The sequence below is a fragment of the Erythrolamprus reginae genome, chromosome 2 (genome assembly GCF_031021105.1).
Source record: "Erythrolamprus reginae isolate rEryReg1 chromosome 2, rEryReg1.hap1, whole genome shotgun sequence".
NCBI lineage: Eukaryota > Metazoa > Chordata > Lepidosauria > Squamata > Dipsadidae > Erythrolamprus > Erythrolamprus reginae.
The window spans coordinates 11,680,591-11,701,919 of NC_091951.1; the positions used below are offsets into that span (position 1 = coordinate 11,680,591).

Genomic DNA, 21,329 nt, shown 5'->3' on the forward strand with positions numbered 1-21,329 from the left:
TGTTTCCTGCGGCTCTTTTCTATGACTCATCTCTTTATTCATCTCTTTCTTTTGGTCCAATCGTGTAGCGTCTCCTGCTTGGTGGGGGTGGGGTTACTCCCCTGGCTGATTTTAACTCTTTTGTTTCCTCCTTCAGCTATCGCCTTAGCCATGGTCCGAGATGCGGGGGGTCATCTACCTCAGTGTTTCCCAGCCTTGGCAACTTGGAGATATCTGGACTTCAACTCCCAGAATTCCCCAGCCAGCATTCGCTGGCTGGGGAATTCTGGGAGTTGAAGTCCAAATATCTTCAAGTTGCCAAGGTTGGGAAACACTGAGGCCAAAATTATAGTAACAAGGATCGTAGCCAGAGCAGTTAATTATTATTTTGGTCTCAGGAGAACCACCATAAGGAACAGCTACGCAGATTTATTCCTTTCTTCCGAGCACCCCCTTCCCCAAATGGCCAGCTGCGATAGTCTCTGCGGGGTCTGAAAGGGACTCTCCCCCCCACCTCAGGCCCAGAGAACCCTCGCTCTTTCCTAGCCCCCTTCCCTGTTCTGCCCCTCTCCCCAAAAGGCAAGGAATGACTGGCAGAGGGTTTCCATTTCACTCCTCTCTCGCCAGTTGCGCCAGAATGTCTACCTAGCAAACAATGAGGATCTCGGCCAGGATGGCTCTGCGCCGTGCGCCCCTTTTGCTTCTGGTGTTGGTGATGGTCGCCCTACAAGAGAGCTGCTTCGGTGAGTCCTTTCGGGGGCGGGGTTTTTTTCCCCTGGTGTGTGGGGGAAAATCTATCCAAGGAATCTTTCTTTCCCCCCCCCCCCCAGCTTAACTCTTTCTCGTCCGCTCACCTCCCCTTCTGGATTCTCTCAGAAGAGACCTCAAAGGGTGGGTGGAATTCTGCTGCCCCTCATACACGCACACATTACAAACTCAGACTACCCCCCCCCCAGGACAAGAGGCGGACCTTCCGGTGGTCAGTCAATAATAATAATAATCGCGCCTAAAACACGATTTAAGTACAGTGGTACCTCGAGATACGAGTTTAATTCGTTCCGGACCTGGGCTCTTAAGTCGAGCAGCTCTTATCTCGAACGACTTTTCCCCATAGGAATTAATGTAAATAATTTTAATTGGTTCCAGCCCTCAAAAAACTCACAAAGTTAGTCTAAATTATGCAGAAAGACATGTTTTTAATGAAGAAATGTACATGTACATATAAATGAATAATGAAGTTTCTTTCACTTAACTTGTAAACTTTCTTAAACTTTTAAATTTACATATGTTCAACTTCTCTGCCACCCAATCCTGTAGGACAGAGGTCCCCAACCCTTTTTGCACCAGGGACCGGCTTTAAGCGATCAAGAGAGGAATGGGTGAATGAATGGACGGAGGGTGGGAAGGAAGGAAGGAAAGAGGGAAGGGACAGGAACAGAGGAAGGAAGCAAGGAAACTTATGAAAGGGGAGAGTAAGAGAGGAATGAGTGAAGGGAGGGAGGGAGGGAAGAAGGTGGGAAGGAGAAAGAAAAGAAGAAATAGAGGAAGGGAAGGTAAAAGAGAGAAAGAAAAAGAGCAAGAAAGAAAGCTGCAAGCACCCCCCCGAGCCCCCCAGGCCTGCTGCAACCTTTTAAAACACGCGCGCCGCTTCGCAGCTGTCTCCTGAAGCCGAACGCGGAAGTTAGCGTTTGGCTTCAGGAGACAGCTCCTTGGCGCTTGTATCTCGAATTTGGGCTTGTAAGTAGAACAAAAATATCTCTCCCCTCCCAGCTCTTATCTCGAGTTGCTCTTAAGTAGAGCAGCTCTTATGTCGGGGTTCCACTGTATTGCCCACAAGATCATATGCTGCAACGTCCTTCCGGTCAACGACTACTTCAGCTTCAACCGCAACAACACAAGAGCACGCAACAGATTCAAACTTAATATTAACCGCTCCAAACTTGACTGTAAAAAATATGACTTTAACAATCGAGTTGTCGAAGCGTGGAACTCATTGCCGGACTCAGTGGTGTCTGCCCCCAGCCCCCAACATTTCTCCCTAAGACTCTCCACGATTGACCTCTCCAGGTTCCTAAGAGGCCAGTAAGGGGCGTACATAAGTGCACTGATGTGCCTATCGTCCCTTGTCCAATTGTCTTTCCTTATCTCATATCGTATATTTTCTCTCCATTCCTTCTACTTCTCTTCTTTCTTACTCTCTATCCTTATATATATTATTTAATGTCTATTCTCTTTCATATGTATTGTATATTGGACAAAGAATAAATAAATAAATAATAATAATAGTAATAATACAGTAATAATAATAATAATAATAATAATAATAATAATAATAATAATAATAATAATGACAGATAATCCACTGGAACTTGTGCCGGAACTACCATTTACCAGTGGCAAAGAACTGGTGGGATCATAAGCCCGAAAAAGTGGTCGAAAATGAGCAAGCAAAACTACTGTGGGACTTCCGACTTCAGACTGACCGAATTCTGAAGCATAACACACCAGACACCCTGATTGTGGAGAAAAAGAAAGTACAGTGTTCCCTCGATCTTCGCGGGTTCGAACTTCGTGAAAAGTCTATACCACAGTTTTTCAAAAATATTAATTAAAAAAATACTTCACTGTTTTTCCCCCTATACCACGGTTTTTCCCGCCTGATGATGTCATATGTCATCGCCAAACTTTCATCTGCCTTTAATAAATATTTTTTTTAATAAACTTTAATAAATAAACATGGTGAGTAATAATCTAAATGGTTGCTAAGGGAATGGGAAATTGCAATTTAAGTGTTAAGGGAAGGCTTGTGATACTGTTCATAGCCAAAAATAGTGTATTTACTTCCGCATCTGTACTTCGCGGAAATTCGACTTTCACGGGCGGTCTCGGAACGCATCCCCCGTGAAAATCGAGGGAACACTGTATGTATCATCAACATCACAATCCCAGGAGACAGCAGAATTGAGGAGAAGCAGCTATAGAAATTAGTGAAATACGAAGATCTAAAAATCGAGCTGCAACGACTCTGGCATAAGCCCGTGAAAGTGGTCCCAGTGGTACTTGGCACGCTGGGCGCAGTACCAAAGGATCTTAGCGGACATTTGAAAACCATCGGAATTGACAAAATCTCCATCTGTCAATTGCATAAGGCCGCTTTACTGGGATTGGCAAACATAATTCGCTGCTACATCATGCAATCTTAGGTGCTTGGGAAGCGCCCGACTGGTGATGAAATACGAAATTCAGCATAGTGATCTCGTTTGCTGTGTTTTACTGACATAATAATAATAATAATAATAATAATAATAATAATAATAATTTATAATAATGTATTCAATTTGTATGCCGCCCCTCTCCGAGGACTCGGGGCGGCTCAAAACAACATAAAGAGTGTACAAATCCAATTTTAAAATGCAATTTAAAACCCTTATAATAAAATAAAATAATCACGCAACCAATCAAACCATACACCAGCCTTGACAATTAGTGTGTGTGTTAGATTCCCCATGCTTGGCGACTAAGATGAGTTTTTAATAATTTACGAAAGGCGAGGAGGATGGGGGCAGTCCTAATCTCTGGGGTGAGTTGGTTCCAGAGGGCCGGGGCCGCCACAGAGAAGGCTCTCCCCCTGGGTTCCGCCAGACGACATTGTTTAGTCGACGGTACCCGGAGAAGGCCAACTTTGTGGGACCTAATCGGCTGCTGGGATTTGTGCGGCAGAAGGCAGTCTCGGAGGTATTCTGGTCTGATGTCGTGTAGGGCTTTGTAGGTCATAACTTTGTTGTCATGCCTCCCTGGGAGCCCCCACTCGTAGTCCTTTGGCTTCCCCCAAAGTGGCGGTTGTCTGAAAGAGGCATTTGCCCCTGATCAGATCAATTCACAAACTTTATTTATATTTTATTTATTTTATTTATTTTATTTATTTTATTTATTTTATTTATTTTATTTATTTATTTATTTTATTTTATTTATTTTATTTATTTTATTTATTTTATTTATTTTATTATTTATTTTATCCAATACACAATACTTATTGAAGAGAATAGACATGCAGTAATATATATAAAGAAAAGGATAGAAAAAAAGATATAAAAATAGAGGAGAAGATATATGAAAGGAAGAAAAGATATATGAGATAAAAGATAGACAATTGGACAGGGGACGAAAGGCACACTGGTGCACTTATGTACGCTCCTTACTGACCTCTTAGGAACCTGGGGAGGTCAATCGTGGATAGTCTAAGTGGAAAATGTTGGGGGTTAGGGGTTGACACTACTGAGTCCGGTAATGAGTTCCACGCTTCAACAACATAGAAACATAGAAGACTGACGGCAGAAAAAGACCTCATGGTCCATCTAGTCTGCCCTTATACTATTTCCTGTATTTTATCTTACAATGGATATATGTTTATCCCAGGCATGTTTAAATTCAGTTACTGTGGATTTACCAACCACGTCTGCTGGATGTTTGTTCCAAGGATCTACTACTCTTTCAGTAAAATAATATTTTCTCACGTTGCTTTTGATCTTTCCCCCAACTAACTTCAGATTGTGTCCCCTTGTTCTTGTGTTCACTTTCCTATTAAAAACACTTCCCTCCTGAATCTTATTTAACCCTTTCTCATGTTTAAATGTTTCGATCATGTCCCCCCTTTTTCTTCTGCTAAAGTCATATTTTTTACAATCAAGTTTGGAACGGTTAATATTAAGTTTGAATCTGTTGCGTGCTCTTGTGTTGTTGTGGGTTCTTGACCTTTCTGCCTGGCTTTCAGCACCAAATAACTCCGCCTGGGTCTTCTTTACTTACTTTGGGCAAAGGTTTTGGTGGCTCTTCCAGGCTTCAGATGGTGGGAGGATCCGACTTGTTCGCCTGGTACACCAGTTGCGGCCCTATTTGGACAGGGAGTCACTGCTCACAGTCGCTCATTCCCTCATCACCTCGAGGTTTGATTACTGCAACACTCTCTACATGGGGCTACCTTTGAAAAGTGTTCGGAAACTTCAGATCGTGCAGAATGCGGCCGCGAGAGCCATCGTGGGGCTTCCTAGATTCGCCCACGTTTCTACAACACTCCGTCGCCTGCACTGGCTGCCGATCGGTTTCCAGTCACAATTCAAAGTGTTGGTTAAAGCCCTTCATGGCATTGGACCAAAATACATCCGGAACCGCCTGCTACCGCACGAATCCCAGTGGCCGATAAGGTCCCACAGAGTTGGCCTTCTCCGGGTCCCGTCGACCAAACAATGTCATTTGGCAGGCCCCAGGGGAAGAGCCTTCTCTGTGGCGGCCCCGGCCCTCTGGAATCAACTCCCCCCCAGAGATTAGAACGGCCTCCACCCTGCTTGTCTTTCGCAAGTTACTCAAGACCCACCTTTATCGCCAGGCATGGGGGAATTAAGACATCTCCCCCAGGCTTTTATATTTTATGTTTGGTATGTATGTGTTGTATGGTTTTTAAATTGTTGGGTTTTTTAAATATAATTTTATTATTGGATTTGTTCCATTATTATACTGTTTTTATTATTGTTATGAGCCGCCCCGAGTCTTCAGAGAGGGGTGGCATACAAATCTAATAAATTGAATTGAATTGAATTGAATTGAATTCTCAACTCGGTTCCCTTTATTTCAGATACGGAGCTTGTAGCCTCACCTGAAGCCCCCCCTAACTCTGCCCTTCTGGATCTCTTTCAGGCGCCTCCTCCCACTCCCTGACGTATTTCTACACCTCCATTTCAGAGCCCAGTCAGGGTCAGCCGCAGTTTATTGCTGCAGGGTCTCTGGACGGTCAGGTGTTTGTTCGCTATGACAGCAACAACTGTAGGATGAAGCCTGGAGTCTCCTGGATGGAGAAAGTGGGGAAGGAGGATCCCCAGTACTGGGACAGAAACACCCAGGAAGCACGTAGCATTGAGGAGACATTCAGAGGAAACCTGGAGATTCTGAGGAGTCGCTACAATCAGAGCGAAGGTAGTGATGGGTTGGGTGGCTCCTCTGGCCCCATATTCCCCTCCCCAGGGACCAGAGCGGCGGGGTGTGGGAGGGTCCCTCCCAGAGGAAAAGTTGCTGCCATACTTTTTAAAATACAGTGGTACCTCAAGATACGAACCCCTCGTCTTACGAACAACCCGAGATATGAACCTGGGGTTCAGAAAATTTTTGCCTCGTCTTACGAACTTTTTTCGTCTTACGAACGCCAAACCCGAACTTCCGGGTTCGGCATTCCGGAGGCTGCTGAGAAGCCGAACCCGGAAGTTCGGGTTTGGCGTTCGACTTCGGGAAGCTGCTGGGAAGCCACCCGGCTGTTTTAAAAGGTGACAGGCGGGCGGCGGGGCTTCTCGGCAGCGGCAGCAGGTTCGTAAGACGGAAAACGTTCAGGAGGCCGCTTTGGGTTTTTGGCTGGGAGGGAGGGCAGGAGATCCGGTCCCCCCCTCAGCGAAAAACACAAAGACGGTCTGCCGCCGCATGACAGGCAGGGCGGAGCAGCGTGGAGCAAAGGGAGTCTGAAACCGCCAGCGGCTTCAGCTTCCCATTGCTCCGCGGGCGGCGGCAGACCGCCTTTGTATATTTGGCTGGGGGGGGAAGCAGGAGGTGCAGGATCGGTCCGGTGGCGGGTGCGGGGAGAGGCAGCAGGTGTGCATCCTGGGCGGGAGGGCGGGCGGCGGGCGAGGAGGCGTGACCGAGTGGGCCTGGCTCAGGCTCTGGCTAGGGCGGGGCGGGCAGCGGCTGGGAGTGGCGGCGAGGGTGCATCCGACTCGGGGCTGGCGGCGCCCGACGCAGCGGGGAACATCAGCATGGGAGGCAGGAGAGGACCAGGCAACCGGAGCAGCGTCGCCGCCGCTCCCGGCTTGGTTTCCCTGGCCGCCGCAGGCAACGCGCGCTGCGATCTTCCGGGCCGGCCAGGCTCAGTGACGGAAGGCGGTGCCTGGCCCGGGAGGCTCGGCCGAAAGTGGCAGGGGCTGGATCCGCTGAGCCTGGCCGGCACGGAAGATCGCAGCGCGCGTTGCCTGCGGCGGCCAGGGAAGCCAAGCCAGGACCGGCTGGGTGTGGTTTGATGGCTCAGCAATTGCCTGCTGTGTAGAAACTTCCTGGTGAGTCAGTGGGGTAACATCTGGGGTCGTTGATGTAGCTGAAGTATGCTGGTTAGTTAATGGTTGTTGATTAGGCGTGATATATATATATGTCACATGTTTTTTTGCTGAATTTGAAAATTAAGGGAGACTAGGATAGATCTATTTCGGCCTTATTTTGGCCTCATCAGCTAGCCATACCCAGTGGGACTTGAACCTGCAACCTTTGCCTTGTAAGGCAGAGAATTAGCCTCTAGGCTACAGTATCCAATCCCTTCAGCTCTGCACCAGGGAAGGGTTACATATTTTTGTGTCAAATCACCCTGGTGTATTGAAGGAACATCACAGCTCCTTATTTGCCTCTCGGCCCAACCCAGGGCCATTTCCAAGGCAGTTAATTTTATTGATAGCCGACAATTCTATCTGTATGTGTCACATATTTTTTTGCTGAATTTGAAAATTAAGGGAGACTAGGATAGATCTATTTCGGCCTTATTTTGGCCTCATCAGCTAGCCATACCCACTGGGACTTGAACCTGCAACCTTTGCCTTGTGAGGTAGAGAATTAGCCTCTCTCTATATATATATTCGGCTTTCTTTCAGTGTATTCCCCCTCGCCGTTCTTTATCAGAGGGCATCCTCTCTTCTTTTGATACGGAGGGATGGTAAAGTTCTAAGGTATTGTCTTTGCTGTAAATAATCCCATCTAGAAAAGGAGAAAATTCTCAGATGGGTTTGTAATATTCTAAATCTAATATAGATGAGTGTCCCTTAAAACATCCTTTAAAATTCATTAAAGTGGTAAAAGCACAAAAATTAGAGAGTCTGAGAAAACAGGCCATTGCCATATTATATTCCCCCAGCGAGCCTGTTAAAAGGTGGTAATAATCATAGTCAGCTGCAATCCTGTTTGCTCCAAAGCTCCAATTACAAAGAATGCTGAATCCTTGAGATGTCTGGCAAACAGAGTCCCGTCCTGCCAGCTCTCCCTGGCAGCTCAGCCAAGCTTCCTCGGTCCTCATGTCCTCCACACTCCACTGTGTCTCCACCAGCCTCTCTCACAGGCTTGTTCAGATGTATTTCCACCTCATCCTCCATGGACACTGGCCCTGCTTCTGCCGACCCCTCTCACTAGTCAGCCCGGCAATGTCGGCTCCATGATCCCCAGCTCTTGCCACTGTCCTCGACCAGGAACCCAGCAGAAGCAGCATTTCTGTCTGGTCTCCGTAGACGCTCTTGTTGCACTCTTCTCAAACGTGTGTGTGTCTGAAATTTGTATCCTTGAATTTTCGGGAGGCTCCTATCAGAGAGCCCGGCAGAACAGGAATCAACGTAAAAGCAAATAATGCATGCAATTGGTGAACCACAGGGAGGGTGGAGGCCCTGTTTCCTCCCAGGAGATTCCTAGAGAGGACCCATGGAGGCTTCTCGCCTTTTCCATCCCTGTTTCCTCCCAGGAGATTCCTAGAGAGGCCCCACGTTACAGTTTCAGAGGCTCGGGTTTGTAAGTGGAAAATAGTTCTTGAGAAGAGGCAAAAAAAATCTTGAACGCCTTGTTCTTATCTAGAAAAGTTTGTAAGTAGGGGCGTTCTTAGGTAGGGGTACCACTGTATTTGAACTAAAACAATCCTTGTCATTACTATTCCACCTATTGGTTAATAACGTTCCAGATTCCCCACAATGAAAAATCCAACTTATTGATTATATAGTCTTATATAAAGACCTTGTCGTAGTATTAATTATTAAAATACTGTATCATTCTAACAGTTGGAGGCTTCCAATGGAGGTTGAGGAGTCTCCTTATCATCTCCCTCCCAATGGAGGTTGAGGAGTCTCCTTATCATCTCCCTCCCAATGGAGGTTGAGGAGTCTCCTTATCATCTCCCTCCCAATGGAGGTTGAAGAGTCTCCTTATCATCTCCCTCCCAATGGAGGCTGAGGAGTCTCCTTATCATCTCCCTCCCAGTTTTTGGCTCTGCGTTGAGAGTCCAGACGGAAGATTTGGGGCTCTGAGTATCCGAAACAAGGATGGGGCTGCTTGACCTCCTTGTGCCCAGAAAGAGCCTTTGGGGGAGGGAGAAAATAGAGGTGAACTTGGGAAGGCGGCTGGATCTGGAAACCTTCAAAATCCAACTTGGAGGCAGGATGAAAGATCTGAAGTCTCATCCAAAGGGACCCGAATAGGGGGGGAAATGTATTTCTTTTATTTCCCAACCATTTTATTTATTTATTTTTTAAATATATTTTTATTGAATTTTTCCATTAAACAAAACATATAACATACCATCAGGAAACCATAATCAAGAACAACAACAATTCCAACAACCAACGTGAAAACAAAACAAAACAACATGAGGATAACCAAAAAAACCCCAAAACATATTATACTTATTTCATATTTCGTAGGTAGTAAGAAGGAATTTAAAAAAAGCAAAAGACAAAAGTCTAAATCTCATTTGTCGTTCGGCCAATAATGGATTATCGGTGTTCCATCATTCTTTTTGGTTAATTAAAAATTTATCTATATGGTTATTATTTGTTTACCGCCTTATGTTAAGGTTATCTTTAGTATTAGTACCTTAAAAATTATTATTTCTATACATAAAGTACATGTGTATGTATACTTAAATTCCTTGTAGTTTCCCAAATGAAATATTAAATAGAAAAGAAACAATAATCTTATTCTTATCTATCTCATTATTTTAATTTCCTTTTCTTTTGGTTAACCAATCATAAAAAATCATTCCAAATTTTATAGTAATCAGTGTCTTCTTTGTTTCTTAGTTTTAAATCCCTTTTCTCACTCTGTTTCTCCTGTCTCAGTGTCCCAGTGGGGGAGAAGGGCTCTGTCTCTCCAGGGGACTCCACAAACCATCTTCCTGTCCCTCTTTCCAGGCCTTCACACAGTGCAGGTGATGTATGGCTGTGAGCTCAGTGCAGAAGGGAGAAAAAGTGGGTTTAACCTACATGGCTACGAAGGGAGGACCTTCATCGCCTTCGACACGGAGACCCTCACCTGGGTGGCTCTTGACCCCCAGGCCCAGATCACCCAGAGGAAATGGGATGCTATTCCAGGGAAGAATAAGAGACATAAGGCCTACTTGGAGGAAATCTGCATCGAGTGGCTGGAGAAATACCTGTCTTACCAGAAGGAGGCGCTGCAGAGGACAGGTGAGCATCTGGGTCCAGGGTGAACTTTCCGCCTTTATGGCTGGATTTCTTGCACACATTCAGACTCCTTTGGGTCACTGGTCCATAGCCTGGTTGCCCTGAAGGGAATCCTCCTGGTCCCCTCCCAGCACCTCTCCAGGATGCGGAAAGTTCTGCTTGGTTCTTATTGCCAGGCAGCCATTAACATGAAATACACTGTCTGCCCTTGAAAGCTATAGTTGTGGCTGGCCAGGATCAAGTATCTGCCTGGATCAGCAGCAAATCCGTGGGCTGAAACTAAGTAGTAGGAGACTTTCCAAAGTCCAAAGACGGGCTACAAGAATGGTGGAAGGTCTTAAGCATAAAACGTATCAGGAAAGACTTCATGAACTCAATCTGTATAATCTGGAGGACAAAAGGGAAAGGAGGGACATGATCGAAACATTTAAATATATTAAAGGGTTAAATAAGGTTCAGGAGGGAAGTGTTTTTAATAGGAAAGTGAACACAAGAACAAGGGGACACAATCTGAAGTTAGTTGGGGGAAAGATCAAAAGCAACGTGAGAAAATATTATTTTACTGAAAGAGTAGTAGATCCTTGGAACAAACTTCCAGCAGACATGGTTGGTAACTGAATTTAAACATGCCTGGGATAAACATATATCCATCCTAAGATAAAATACAAAAAATAGTACAGTGTTCCCTCGATTTTCACGGGTTCGAACTTCGCAAAAAGTCTATACCACGGTTTTTCAAAAATATTAATTAAAAAATACTTTGTGGGTTTTTTCCCTATACCACGGTTTTTCCTGCCCGATGACGTCATATGTCATCGCCAAACTTTCATCCGCCTTTAATAAATATTTTTTTAATAAACTTTAATAAATAAACATGGTGAGTAATGATCTAAATGGTTGCTAAGGGAATGGGAAATTGCACTTTAGGGGTTTAAAGTGTTACGGGAAGGCTTGTGTTCATAGCCAAAAATAGTGTATTTACTTCTGCATCTCTACTTCACGGAAATTCGACTTTTGCGGGCGGTCTTGGAACGCATCCTCTGCGAAAATCGAGGGAACACTGTATAAGGGCAGACTAGATGGATCATGAGGTCTTTTTCTGCCGTCAGTCTTCTATGTTTCTATGTTTCCTGCCCTTCCAATTTTTTGATCCGCCTTAAAGTCTCTGGAGGGGCTCAGAGTTAATTTTGGGGGTGCCGTTTCTGCAGAGCCTCCAGTGGTGACTGTGAGCAGCAAGACGGAGGTGGAGGGTGAGATGGAGACGCACGTCTGCCGTGTGGATGGCTTCTTCCCCAGGGAGATCGATGCCTTCTGGACGAGGGACGGGGAGGTCTGGCTGGAAGATACTTTCCATACATCTGTGGCCCCCAATGCGGATGGGACCTACCATTACTGGATCAGCATCCAGGTCGACCCCAAAGAGAGGGGCCGCTATCGGTGCCACGTGGAGCACGACGGCCTGCAGGATCCTCTGGACGTGGAGCTGAAGGGTGAGAGGCTGCAGGGAGGGAAAGGCCGGGCTCTTTGGCAGCCTGGAGGGGGGTGGGAGAGAAATCTGACCCCAGATATGAGCATACTTGTTCTGTCGGGCTCTCTGGTAGAATCCTCCCAAAAATGCACAGGTACAATTTCAGACACACACACGTTTGAAAATTCAAAACAATGTTCTTTAAAATGAAAAGTCACTTAAACTAAGCCCTCTTTTGGGATAGCAAAGAGCACTGGTCTCCAAACAAACTGGTAATTTGCACAAGTCCCTTATCAGTTCTGTGATACTTAGCTTGCAGCTGTGAAGCAATTCACAGTCCTTCTTTTTTCACAAAGTGAAACACACTTTGTCCTGGTTTAGTTTCAAAGCGGGGGCAAATCAGCACACAAAAGGTCAAAGTCAGTAAAGCAGGCACGAAACACAATGATCAGATAATCCTCCACAATGGCCAAACCCACAGGCTGCTATTTATAGCATCCTCACTAATTACCACAGCCCCACCCAACCACAGGTGGCCTCATTTTCTTTGATAATAATCTCTCAGTTGTTGTTGCCTATGCATCGCTCTCCGCATGCGTGGCTGTATCATTAACTCTTGTTCTGAATCCAAGGAGGAGCTAGATAATTGATCTCCTTCTGAGCTGTCTGCCACACTCTCCTCCTCCCTGTCACTCATGTCTTCTTAGTCAGAGGAGCCTTCATCCGCAGATTCCACCGGGGGGGGGGGGGGCAAAACAGGCCTGCAGCATGTGGATGTCTCCCCCACATCCACAGTCCTTGGGGCGGAGCTGGGCCAGAGCTAACCACAACAGAACCCGAGCCCAGAAAAATTTCCCAGAAAATTTGAGAGCAGCACGAAGGCCCGGCCAGTTTCCTGCCATTTCCCCTTTAATTCAGGCCCTCTCAGGCTTTTCTGGGCTGCCAGAGGAGTCTTTCGGTGGCGCTTAAGGAGGTTTTGGCAGTCCAGAGCGAACAAAGCATTTCCCTTTCTCTGGGCACTTGGAGAGGGAATAAACCTCTGCCAGCACCCAGAGAAAAGAAACGCTCCCAGAGCGAACAGAGCGTTTTCATTCCTCTGGGTGCTGCCTCAGAGTCCCTCTTTTTTTTTAAGCCTCAAAGTTTTGGATTTTTTTGATTCCCCTCACTTCACCTTCTTCCTTCAGCAGCGACTGTCCTCCTCTTCCTCCTCCTCCCACCCAAATTGCAAGCTTTTATTTCTTTCCTAACGGGTTTGCACGCATTATTTGCTTTTAAATTGATTCCTATGGGAAAAATTGCTTCTACTTAGAAACTTTTCTACTTAAGAACCTGGTCACGGAATGAATTAAGTTCTTAAGTAGAGGTACCGCTGTACTGAATATACCACATTGCTCAGTATGTGTCTGGGTGTTTTAGCCTTGAGGCAGGCAAGCTTCTGCCTTGAATATCAATCCTTCCATTCCCCTCCATCCAGGCAGAACTGAAGAAGCTTCTTGGATGGGAAGCAAAACCCTCTTCCAAAGGAAAAAAACCAGAAAGTCCACTCGCGTCATGAAAAAAAGCACTTGTGGGACCACAATCTCCGAGTTTTATTTTATTTATTTATTTATTTTTATTTATTCGATTTTTATGCCGCCCTTCTCCTTAGACTCAGGGCGGCTTACAACATGTTAGCAATAGCACTTTTTAACAGAGCTAGGCTATTGCCCCCACAATCCGGGTCCTCATTTTACCCACCTCGGAAGGATGGAAGTCTGAGTCAACCTTGAGCCGGTGATGAGATTTGAACCGCACGAATCCCAGCGACCGGTTAGGTCCCACGGAGTTGGCCTTCTCCGGGTCCCGTCGACTAAACAGTGTCATTTGGCGGGACCCAGGAGAAGAGCCTTCTCTGTGGCGGCCCCGACCCAATGGAACCAGCTCCCCCCAGATATCAGAGTTGCCCCCACCCTCCTTGCCTTTCGCAAGCTCCTTAAAACCCACCTCTGTCGTCAGGCATGGGGGAATTGACTTTTTTTTTTCCTTTCCCCCTAGGCTTATAGAATTTATACATGGTATGCTTGTTTGTATGATTGGTCTCTTAAATTGGGGTTTTTAAGATTACTTTTTAATATTAGATTTGTTACATTGTTTTCTGAGTCTTCGGAGAGGGGCGGCATACAAATCTAATGAATGAATGAATGAATGAATGAATGAATGAATGAATAAATTTTAAAAAACCGCTGCCTTCAGATCTACAGTCAGCTTCAGTGGCCTGCAGTACAACACTCTACCTGCTGCGCCACCCTGGCTCTTAATGCCAGATGCTTCAAATCTCCCCAATTGACTCTTGATTCCCCTTCTCTATATCTTCAAATACTTGGAGTTCCCTGAAGGGTCTGAAAGAGGATATTTCAGGGCAAGGGGAAGTCTTGGGTAGGAGAGGAAGGTATTAAATTCTTCTTACATCAGATTCATGACTTGGGACGATTGCTTGGTGTTCTCCTTCAATGATCTGCTCTTTCTCCCAATTCAGAACCCACCAATTCAAAAGCCAACCTGGGGCTCATCACTGGCTGCATTGTGGCTGTTCTGATCCTGGTGTATGTGATGGCTGGGATTGCTGGGATCGTGGTGTTCCTCAGTAAGTATCCTTTTGGGGGGGGGGGTAATGGAAGGAAGGTGGGGAGATTCCCCCCCAAGTCTTTCCCTTTTGGGAGCTCCTTCTGGGCCTCCTTCTGTCCTGTTGTCCCAGCCCTCTTGGGGAGCATCTGAGATCTCAGCCTCTTGCTGGGATTCCAGTCTTGGTTCAGCTGAGTCTGAGATTCAGGCAGTCTGAGGTTCTTCTGAGTTGGGAAGAGGCATCCCAGTTCCTCTGTCCCCCTCAAAGGCTTTGATCAAAGAGCAGCAGAGAAGGATTTCCATGGGAACCTCCCTCCCCTCCCAGCTGCTCTGGCTGCTTCCCCCAATTCCCCTCCATCCACCTCGGAGGCAGCAGGTCTCTCTGGGGGCAAATCAGGAGATACATTTGTATTTTGAAGATCTTTCTTTCTTTATTGATGGGACAAAGTGACTATGAAATATCTCCTGGGGTTCTTCCTGCTATGGAGGGAGAGTTTGGATGATCTCCGATGAACTCTTTTGAGCTTTCACTGATTTTTGTCTTTGCAGAAAGACTTCCACATAACTGCAAAAAAGAACTAAGTGAGTAAATTATCCTCTTTCCACGTAATCTCCAACTTAGAATAGGGACCAAAGGCAGAATCACTTGATGTCTCTCTCTCTCTCTCTCTCTCTCTCTCTCTCTGTGTGTGTGTGTGTGTGTGTTAAACACAAAAGAATCTCATTAAGCTGCAATTGTGCTATAACTCCCCCCTAAGAACAAGGCTGGGGAAGATGGGCCCAGTGTCCATTTCAGCCAAGTTATTCTTTGGGAATGGAGACCCTATGGATAAAACTCTAGTATGAGAAACCTTCAAGAAGGTGAGAAGATCCAGCTGATGGAGACAATCCCTTTGATTGAGAAGCTGCTGAGTTTCCCAAAGATGTGGAAAGGAAAGGGTTGGCCATAGCATAGGAAGCTCCATAAAAGTGATGATGAAAAGGAGGCATTTTGAGAGAAAAGAGGCTTTGGTGGATCTCCTCCTATGGATCTCCTCTTGGTCTCCCACCATAAGACACTCCAATTAGGAACTGACTGGAAAAAGGAGCTTTGCAGCCATCTATATATCCTCATGTCAGCACTGCCCTCTGGCTCAAGACTTTTAAATGGGAGCTCAAGACATTTAAAAATTATTTAAAACTACTAAAATTACTTACGTTAGTCCTCTACTAACTTCATCATATTAAAACCTCCGTTGAAGGCAAAGTTGATCTTATATAATGCTGTTCAATTTGCTCATTGCCCACAATGAAAATATAAATTTTATATATAATATATATATATATAATTTCAATTTACAAGCCAGACTCAGGAAGGCATACAAGGTTAAAAACAGAAATACAAAATTTAAAACCCCATGAATAAAAAGACTCATCCGTCATTCATTCATTAATAACGGGTGGAGCAAGATGTTGTCACTCAACAGCCCCAGATCTGCTGGTAAAGCCATGTTTTTAAAGCCTTTTGAAAGGCCAGGAGGGTGGGGACAGTGCGAATCTCTAGGGGAAGTTGGTTTCAGAGGACTGGAGCTGCCACAGAGAAGGCCTGTCCCCGAGGCCCTGCCAGCTGGCATATCCTCATGTCAGTGCTGCCCTGTGACTCTTTTTTTTTAAATATTAATTTTTTAATTGATTTTATAAAATATGAACACACACACAACATGCAACAAGTGCTCTGCGATTGGTTCCCACCACCAGACAAACATTCACACCCCACCACCAAATTGGGGGCGTTACTTAAATACAGTATTCCATTTTAACTCAAGAGCAAAATATCTGTTTACATATTATAAAGTGATTCCAATTTATTCCTTGTAGCTTGGTCTCAGATTCTACTAGCCATATATCGTCTTACCATGTCCCGTCTACCCATCAGTTGTCGCAAATCAGTTTCATTAACCGAATTCATCCTTTTATCCATAATCTCAAATTGGATATGATCCACCATGTACCAATTTTGCATTGTCCATTTTGTCGCATCCTTCCAACCCAAGACTATTACCACCTTAACAACCATTTACTCACCATTATTACTGGTACTCACCATTGAATAAGGCACTTAGTGATCCTGATTTTTATAAACATAATTATTTATTAACAATAATTATTTTTTTTGTTATTTATTTGCAAAAATTATTAGTTTGGCGATGAAGTATGATGTCATCGGATGGGAAAAACCATGTTATAGGAAAAAAACCGCAAAGTATTTTTTAATTAATATTTTTTTAAAAACCGTGGTATAGGCTATTTGCGAAGTTCGAACCCGCGAAAATCGAGGGAACACTGTATATTGATTTGTGTGGAGTACTGTTAGTATCTCTCGGTGCAAAACCTTCAACATACAATCAGCACAGTTGTTGCAGTGGTGTAGATAATGTGGGCTAACCAGTTAAAGACTCAGACTTAGTATTAACAATATTATTATTTACAAATATACAACAATATAATACAATAGATTAAAAACCGCACATAGCAAGAAGAATACAGCTCACAAGCAGCAATATCTCAAAGTAACTCCCCCCCAAAGGGAATGGTGCTAGCACCAGTAAAAGTTCTTAAAGATGCAATCTTTACTTTCATAGACCAACATTGTTAGTTTACTATATGGCAGCCACAAAGTAGGTTATGTACCACGTACTAAGAAGTACACAGATGTTGAAATGTCTTTTCTGTGTTCCGAAGCTAAAGCTAAATTTGGGTGAATGTGTGTGTCTTTGTGTGTGTGTGTCGGTTGGTGGTGGTGGAAGATCTGAGTTTCTCCATCTCCTCCTATTAGCCAAGAGACTTAACAAGACCCCTTTTTCTCTTTCTTTTTCAGCAAGAGGATCTGACAGTTCAGGTAAGCTGAATAAGAACAGTGGGTGGGACAACTATAATAATAATAATAATAATAATAACAACAACAACAACAACTAAGGACCAGTACAGAAAAAATGTAACTCAATGTCGTATGGACAGTTGGCGGAACAAAGCATTGCATGGACAGTTTTTGGAGAAGATTGAAGAGAAAGTGGATAAAGAAAAGACCTGGTCATGGCTTACAAGTGGAACACTCAAAAAGGAGACAGAAGGACTAATACTGGCAGCACAAGAACAGGCCATTAGAACAAATGCTGTCAAAGCCAGAATTGAAGAATCAACAGACGATCCAAAGTGCAGACTCTGTAAAGAAACAGATGAAACAATCGATCACATACTCAGCTGCTGCAAAAAGATCGCACAGACTGACTACAAGCATAGACATGATGCTGTGGCACAGATGATCCACTGGAACTTGTGCCGGAACTACCATTTACCAGTGGCAAAGAACTGGTGGGATCATAAGCCCGAAAAAGTGGTCGAAAATGAGCAAGCAAAACTACTGTGGGACTTCCGACTTCAGACTGACTGAATTCTTAAGCATAACACACCAGACATTGTGATCGTGGAGAAAAAGAATGGATCATCGACATCGCAATCCCAGGAGACAGCAGAATTGAGGAGAAGCAGCTAGAGAAATTAGTGAAATACGAAGATCTAAACATCAAGCTGCAACGACTCTGGCATAAGCCCGTGAAAGTGGTCCCAGTGGTACTTGGCACGCTGGGCGCAGTACCAAAGGATCTCAGCGGACATTTGAAAACCATCGGAATTGACAAAATCTCCATCTGTCAATTGCAAAAGGCCACTTTACTGGGATCGGCAAACATAATTCGCCGCTACGTCACGCAGTCCCAGGTGCTTGGGAAGCGCCCGACTGGTGATGAAATACAAAATCTAGCATAGTGATCTCGTTTGCTGTGTTGTATTGACATAATAATAATAATAATAATAATAATAATAATAATAATAATAATAATAATACTTGCTTTTTACTGCCTTGCATCCATTTTAATCTAATTCTTGGTTTTTTACCTTCCCAAACAAATTTGGATATTAATTTTTCTAAATTTTTAAAGAAGGTTTTGTCTAATCTAATTGGAATTGTTTGGAAGAGATATAGCAGCTTTGGTAACATGGACATTTTAACTGTAGCTCTTCTTCCTAATAGTGGGATTGGAAGATCTGGGTTTCTCCATCTCCTCCTATTAGCCAAGAGACTTAATACCACCTCCTTTGTCTCTTTCTTTTTCAGCACGTCAAAGAGGATCTGACAGTTCAGGTAAGCTGGAGGGAGGCACTCCTGAATGAATAAGAGAACAGTGGGTGGGACAACTGAACATGAGCGGACTGAGCGCAGAAAAGGGAGCATGGGCTCGTTTTTGGGGTGTTAGGAAAAATCTCTTTCAAAGGCGAGGGGAAACTTAGCGCGGATGGGAAATTTTCCACGTGGCTTCGCATGGGCTCTGTTTTTTGGAGGGGGGGGCTTCAAATTTTTTCCCCTATGTTCCTCTTCTTTACGACCACAAGGGAGCCCCGGATCGGTGTCCCTAAGTGAGACATGCGTTAAGGCCCGTGTTACCGATCTCCATTGCTTGGTTAAAGCAAAGGAAGCACTAACCTGTCCAGAAGGGATTTTCTCCTTTCCACCTTCAACCGCACGGATGTCTTTGCCTCCTTTCCTTGCAAGGCGATTTCAGGACTGGAAAGACGGGCGAATGACCTAGTCGGCTGCATTTTGGGAGTCAGGACGTCGGTGTTTGTTTGCCGCCCGGGGAATCTCACGGTGACAGGCAAAACAAGGTTCAAGTTCTAGTTTCAAGTTTTATTGGATTTATATGCCGCCCCTCTCCGAAAACTCGGGGCGGCTAACAGCAATCATAGACAGTATACAACAATAATCCAATACTAAAGGCAAACTAAAACCCCTTAATATACAAAACCAAACACACATACAAACATACCATGCATACCATTGTAACAGCCTAGGGGGAGAAGAAATCTTAATTCCCCCGTGCCTGGCGGCAGAGGTGGGTTTTAAGTAGCTTACGAAAGGCAAGGAGGGTGGGGGCAATTCTAATCTCTGGGGGGAGTTGTTTCCAGAGGGCCGGGGCCGCCACAGAGAAGGCTCTTCCCCTGGGTCCCGCCAAGTGACATTGTTTAGTTGATGGGACCCGGAGAAGACCCACTCTGTGGGACCTTACTGGTCGCTGGGATTCGTGCAACAGAAGGCGGTTCCTGAGATAATCTGGTCCGGTGCCATGAAGGGCTTTATAGGTCATAACCAAGACTTTGAATTGTGACCGGAAACCGATCGGCAACCAATGCAGACTGCGGAGTGTTGGTGTGACATGGGCATATTTAGAGAAGCCCATGACTGCTCTCGCAGCTGCATTCTGCATGATCTGAAGTTTCCGAACACTTTTCAAGGGTAGCCCCATGTAGAGAGCGTTACAGTAGTCGAGCCTTGAGGTGATGAGGGCATGAGTGACTGTGAGCAATGACTCCCGGTCCAAATAGGGTCGCAACTGATGCACCAGGCGAACCTGGGCGAACACCCCCCTCGCCACAGCTGAAAGATGTTTCTCTAATGTGAGCTGTGGATCGAGGAGGACGCCCAAGTTGCAGACCCTCTCCGAGGGGGTCAATAATCCCCCCCCCAGGGTAATGGATGGACAGATGGGATTGTCCTTGGGAGGCAAGACCCACAGCCACTCCGTCTTGTCTGGGTTGAGTTTGAAGGAAGGAAGGATTTCGGACTGCGGTCTTGGGAAGCCAGAGCGCAGGAGCGGCAGCACATTTCCTGCCATAGCGCCAATTTCTCAGCATGGACTGGCGAAAACCCCAGCAGAAGATCGCTCGGTCGAAGTCCCTCTCCCCAGAAGGGAGCACCCGTCCACGGCCTTTGTGCGCCAAAGCCTTCGGTAGCCAAAACTTGGAAACCTCTGGGACGGAGCCTTCCCAAAAGACCGTGGCCTGGAGAGAGCGGCTGGCCAAGCAGGGAGTGGTCTGGATTCACCTGGCCTTGGAAGAACCTCCCTTCGCGGAGTCAACTCCTCAGGTGGGCCCTTCTGCCGTCCCTCACAACTTTTCCACTCTCGTCTTCTTCCTTGGCAGTTGGCAGGGAGGCGTCGGGAATGGTCCGCGGAGATGGAAAGTAGGAGGAATTAAAGTCAGCTGCTTTGGGCGCCTTGAAGGGATTCTCCAGAGGAAGCGGGTGCCCGGCACAGAGTGAGAGCCACGGAGCCCTGTCTGAGGCCGAAATGTTGGTCCTTGCCACGGCCGGGATTCCCCTTTGCTGCTGCCGCCGAAAACTTTCAAGGAGGGTGGAAGCCCCACCGGCAGACACGTCACCAATCAGCTTCCCGTGCATGTTAATCCACCCACGAGGCGCCCTCCTGGCAGCCTCTGCTCTCTTCCCCCCCGCCTCTTCTACCCACCCACAAACAAGGATCCGAATGCCAGCGGTAATAAGGCAAACGGGGTGGGTTTTGGGATGGGTTTGCATGCATTATTCACTTTTTACATTGATTTCTATGGGAAAAATTGCTTCTCCTTATGAACATTTCTACTTACGAATCTGGTCACGGAACGAATTAAGTTCGTAAGTAGAGGTACCACTGTATTTCGTTTATTTCCCAACCATTTTAAATCCCTTTTCTCGCTCTATTCCTCCCGCCCCAGTTTCCCAGCAGCTCTGCCTGTCCGAAGGACACCCCAAACCATTTTCCTTTCCTTCTTTTCAGACCTTCAACTATTGGATGGGATATATGCCTGTGAATTCTGCAAAGACGAGAGCAAAGGAGAACTTCATCAGTTTAGATACGATGGGAGGACCTTCATCACCTTCGACACGGAGACCCTCACTTGGTTGGCTCTCAACCCTCAGGCCCAGATCACCCACAGGAAATGGAAGGCTGAACCAGGAATGCATCAGGGAAAGAAAGCCAACCTGGAGAAAATCTGCATTGAGTGTCTGGAGACGTACCTGTCCTGTGGGAAGGAGATGCTGCAGAGGACAGGTGAGCATCTGGGTCCAGGCTGAACTTTCCTACTTTATGGCCAGTTTTCTTGCACATATTCTCTTTTGGGTCCCGGGTCTGTAGCCCGCTTGCCCTGTAGGGAATCCTTCGCCTCCCCTCCCAGCA

At 45.7% G+C, this 21,329-nt stretch overlaps 1 protein-coding gene across 7 annotated transcripts in view; it reads left to right on the plus strand.

Annotated features, from left to right (window-relative positions):
* The first annotated feature begins 301 nt into the window (after positions 1–301).
* LOC139159713 (BOLA class I histocompatibility antigen, alpha chain BL3-7-like) overlaps positions 302–21,329 on the plus strand; it is a 43,594-nt gene continuing 22,566 nt past the window's right edge. For all 7 annotated transcript variants that reach the window (XR_011557822.1, XM_070737053.1, XM_070737049.1 and 4 more), the window contains exons 1-9: positions 302–722; positions 5,671–5,946; positions 9,942–10,217; positions 11,423–11,704; positions 14,198–14,305; positions 14,833–14,865; positions 17,141–17,161; positions 18,437–18,463; positions 20,928–21,203. Coding sequence is in view for 6 of the 7 variants with exons in the window: in XM_070737053.1 (XP_070593154.1) it covers positions 635–722; positions 5,671–5,946; positions 9,942–10,217; positions 11,423–11,704; positions 14,198–14,305; positions 14,833–14,865; positions 17,141–17,161; positions 18,437–18,463; positions 20,928–21,203 (1,387 nt within the window). In the remaining variant the exon portion in view is untranslated. The remainder of the gene's footprint in view (positions 723–5,670; positions 5,947–9,941; positions 10,218–11,422; positions 11,705–14,197; positions 14,306–14,832; positions 14,866–17,140; positions 17,162–18,436; positions 18,464–20,927; positions 21,204–21,329) is intronic.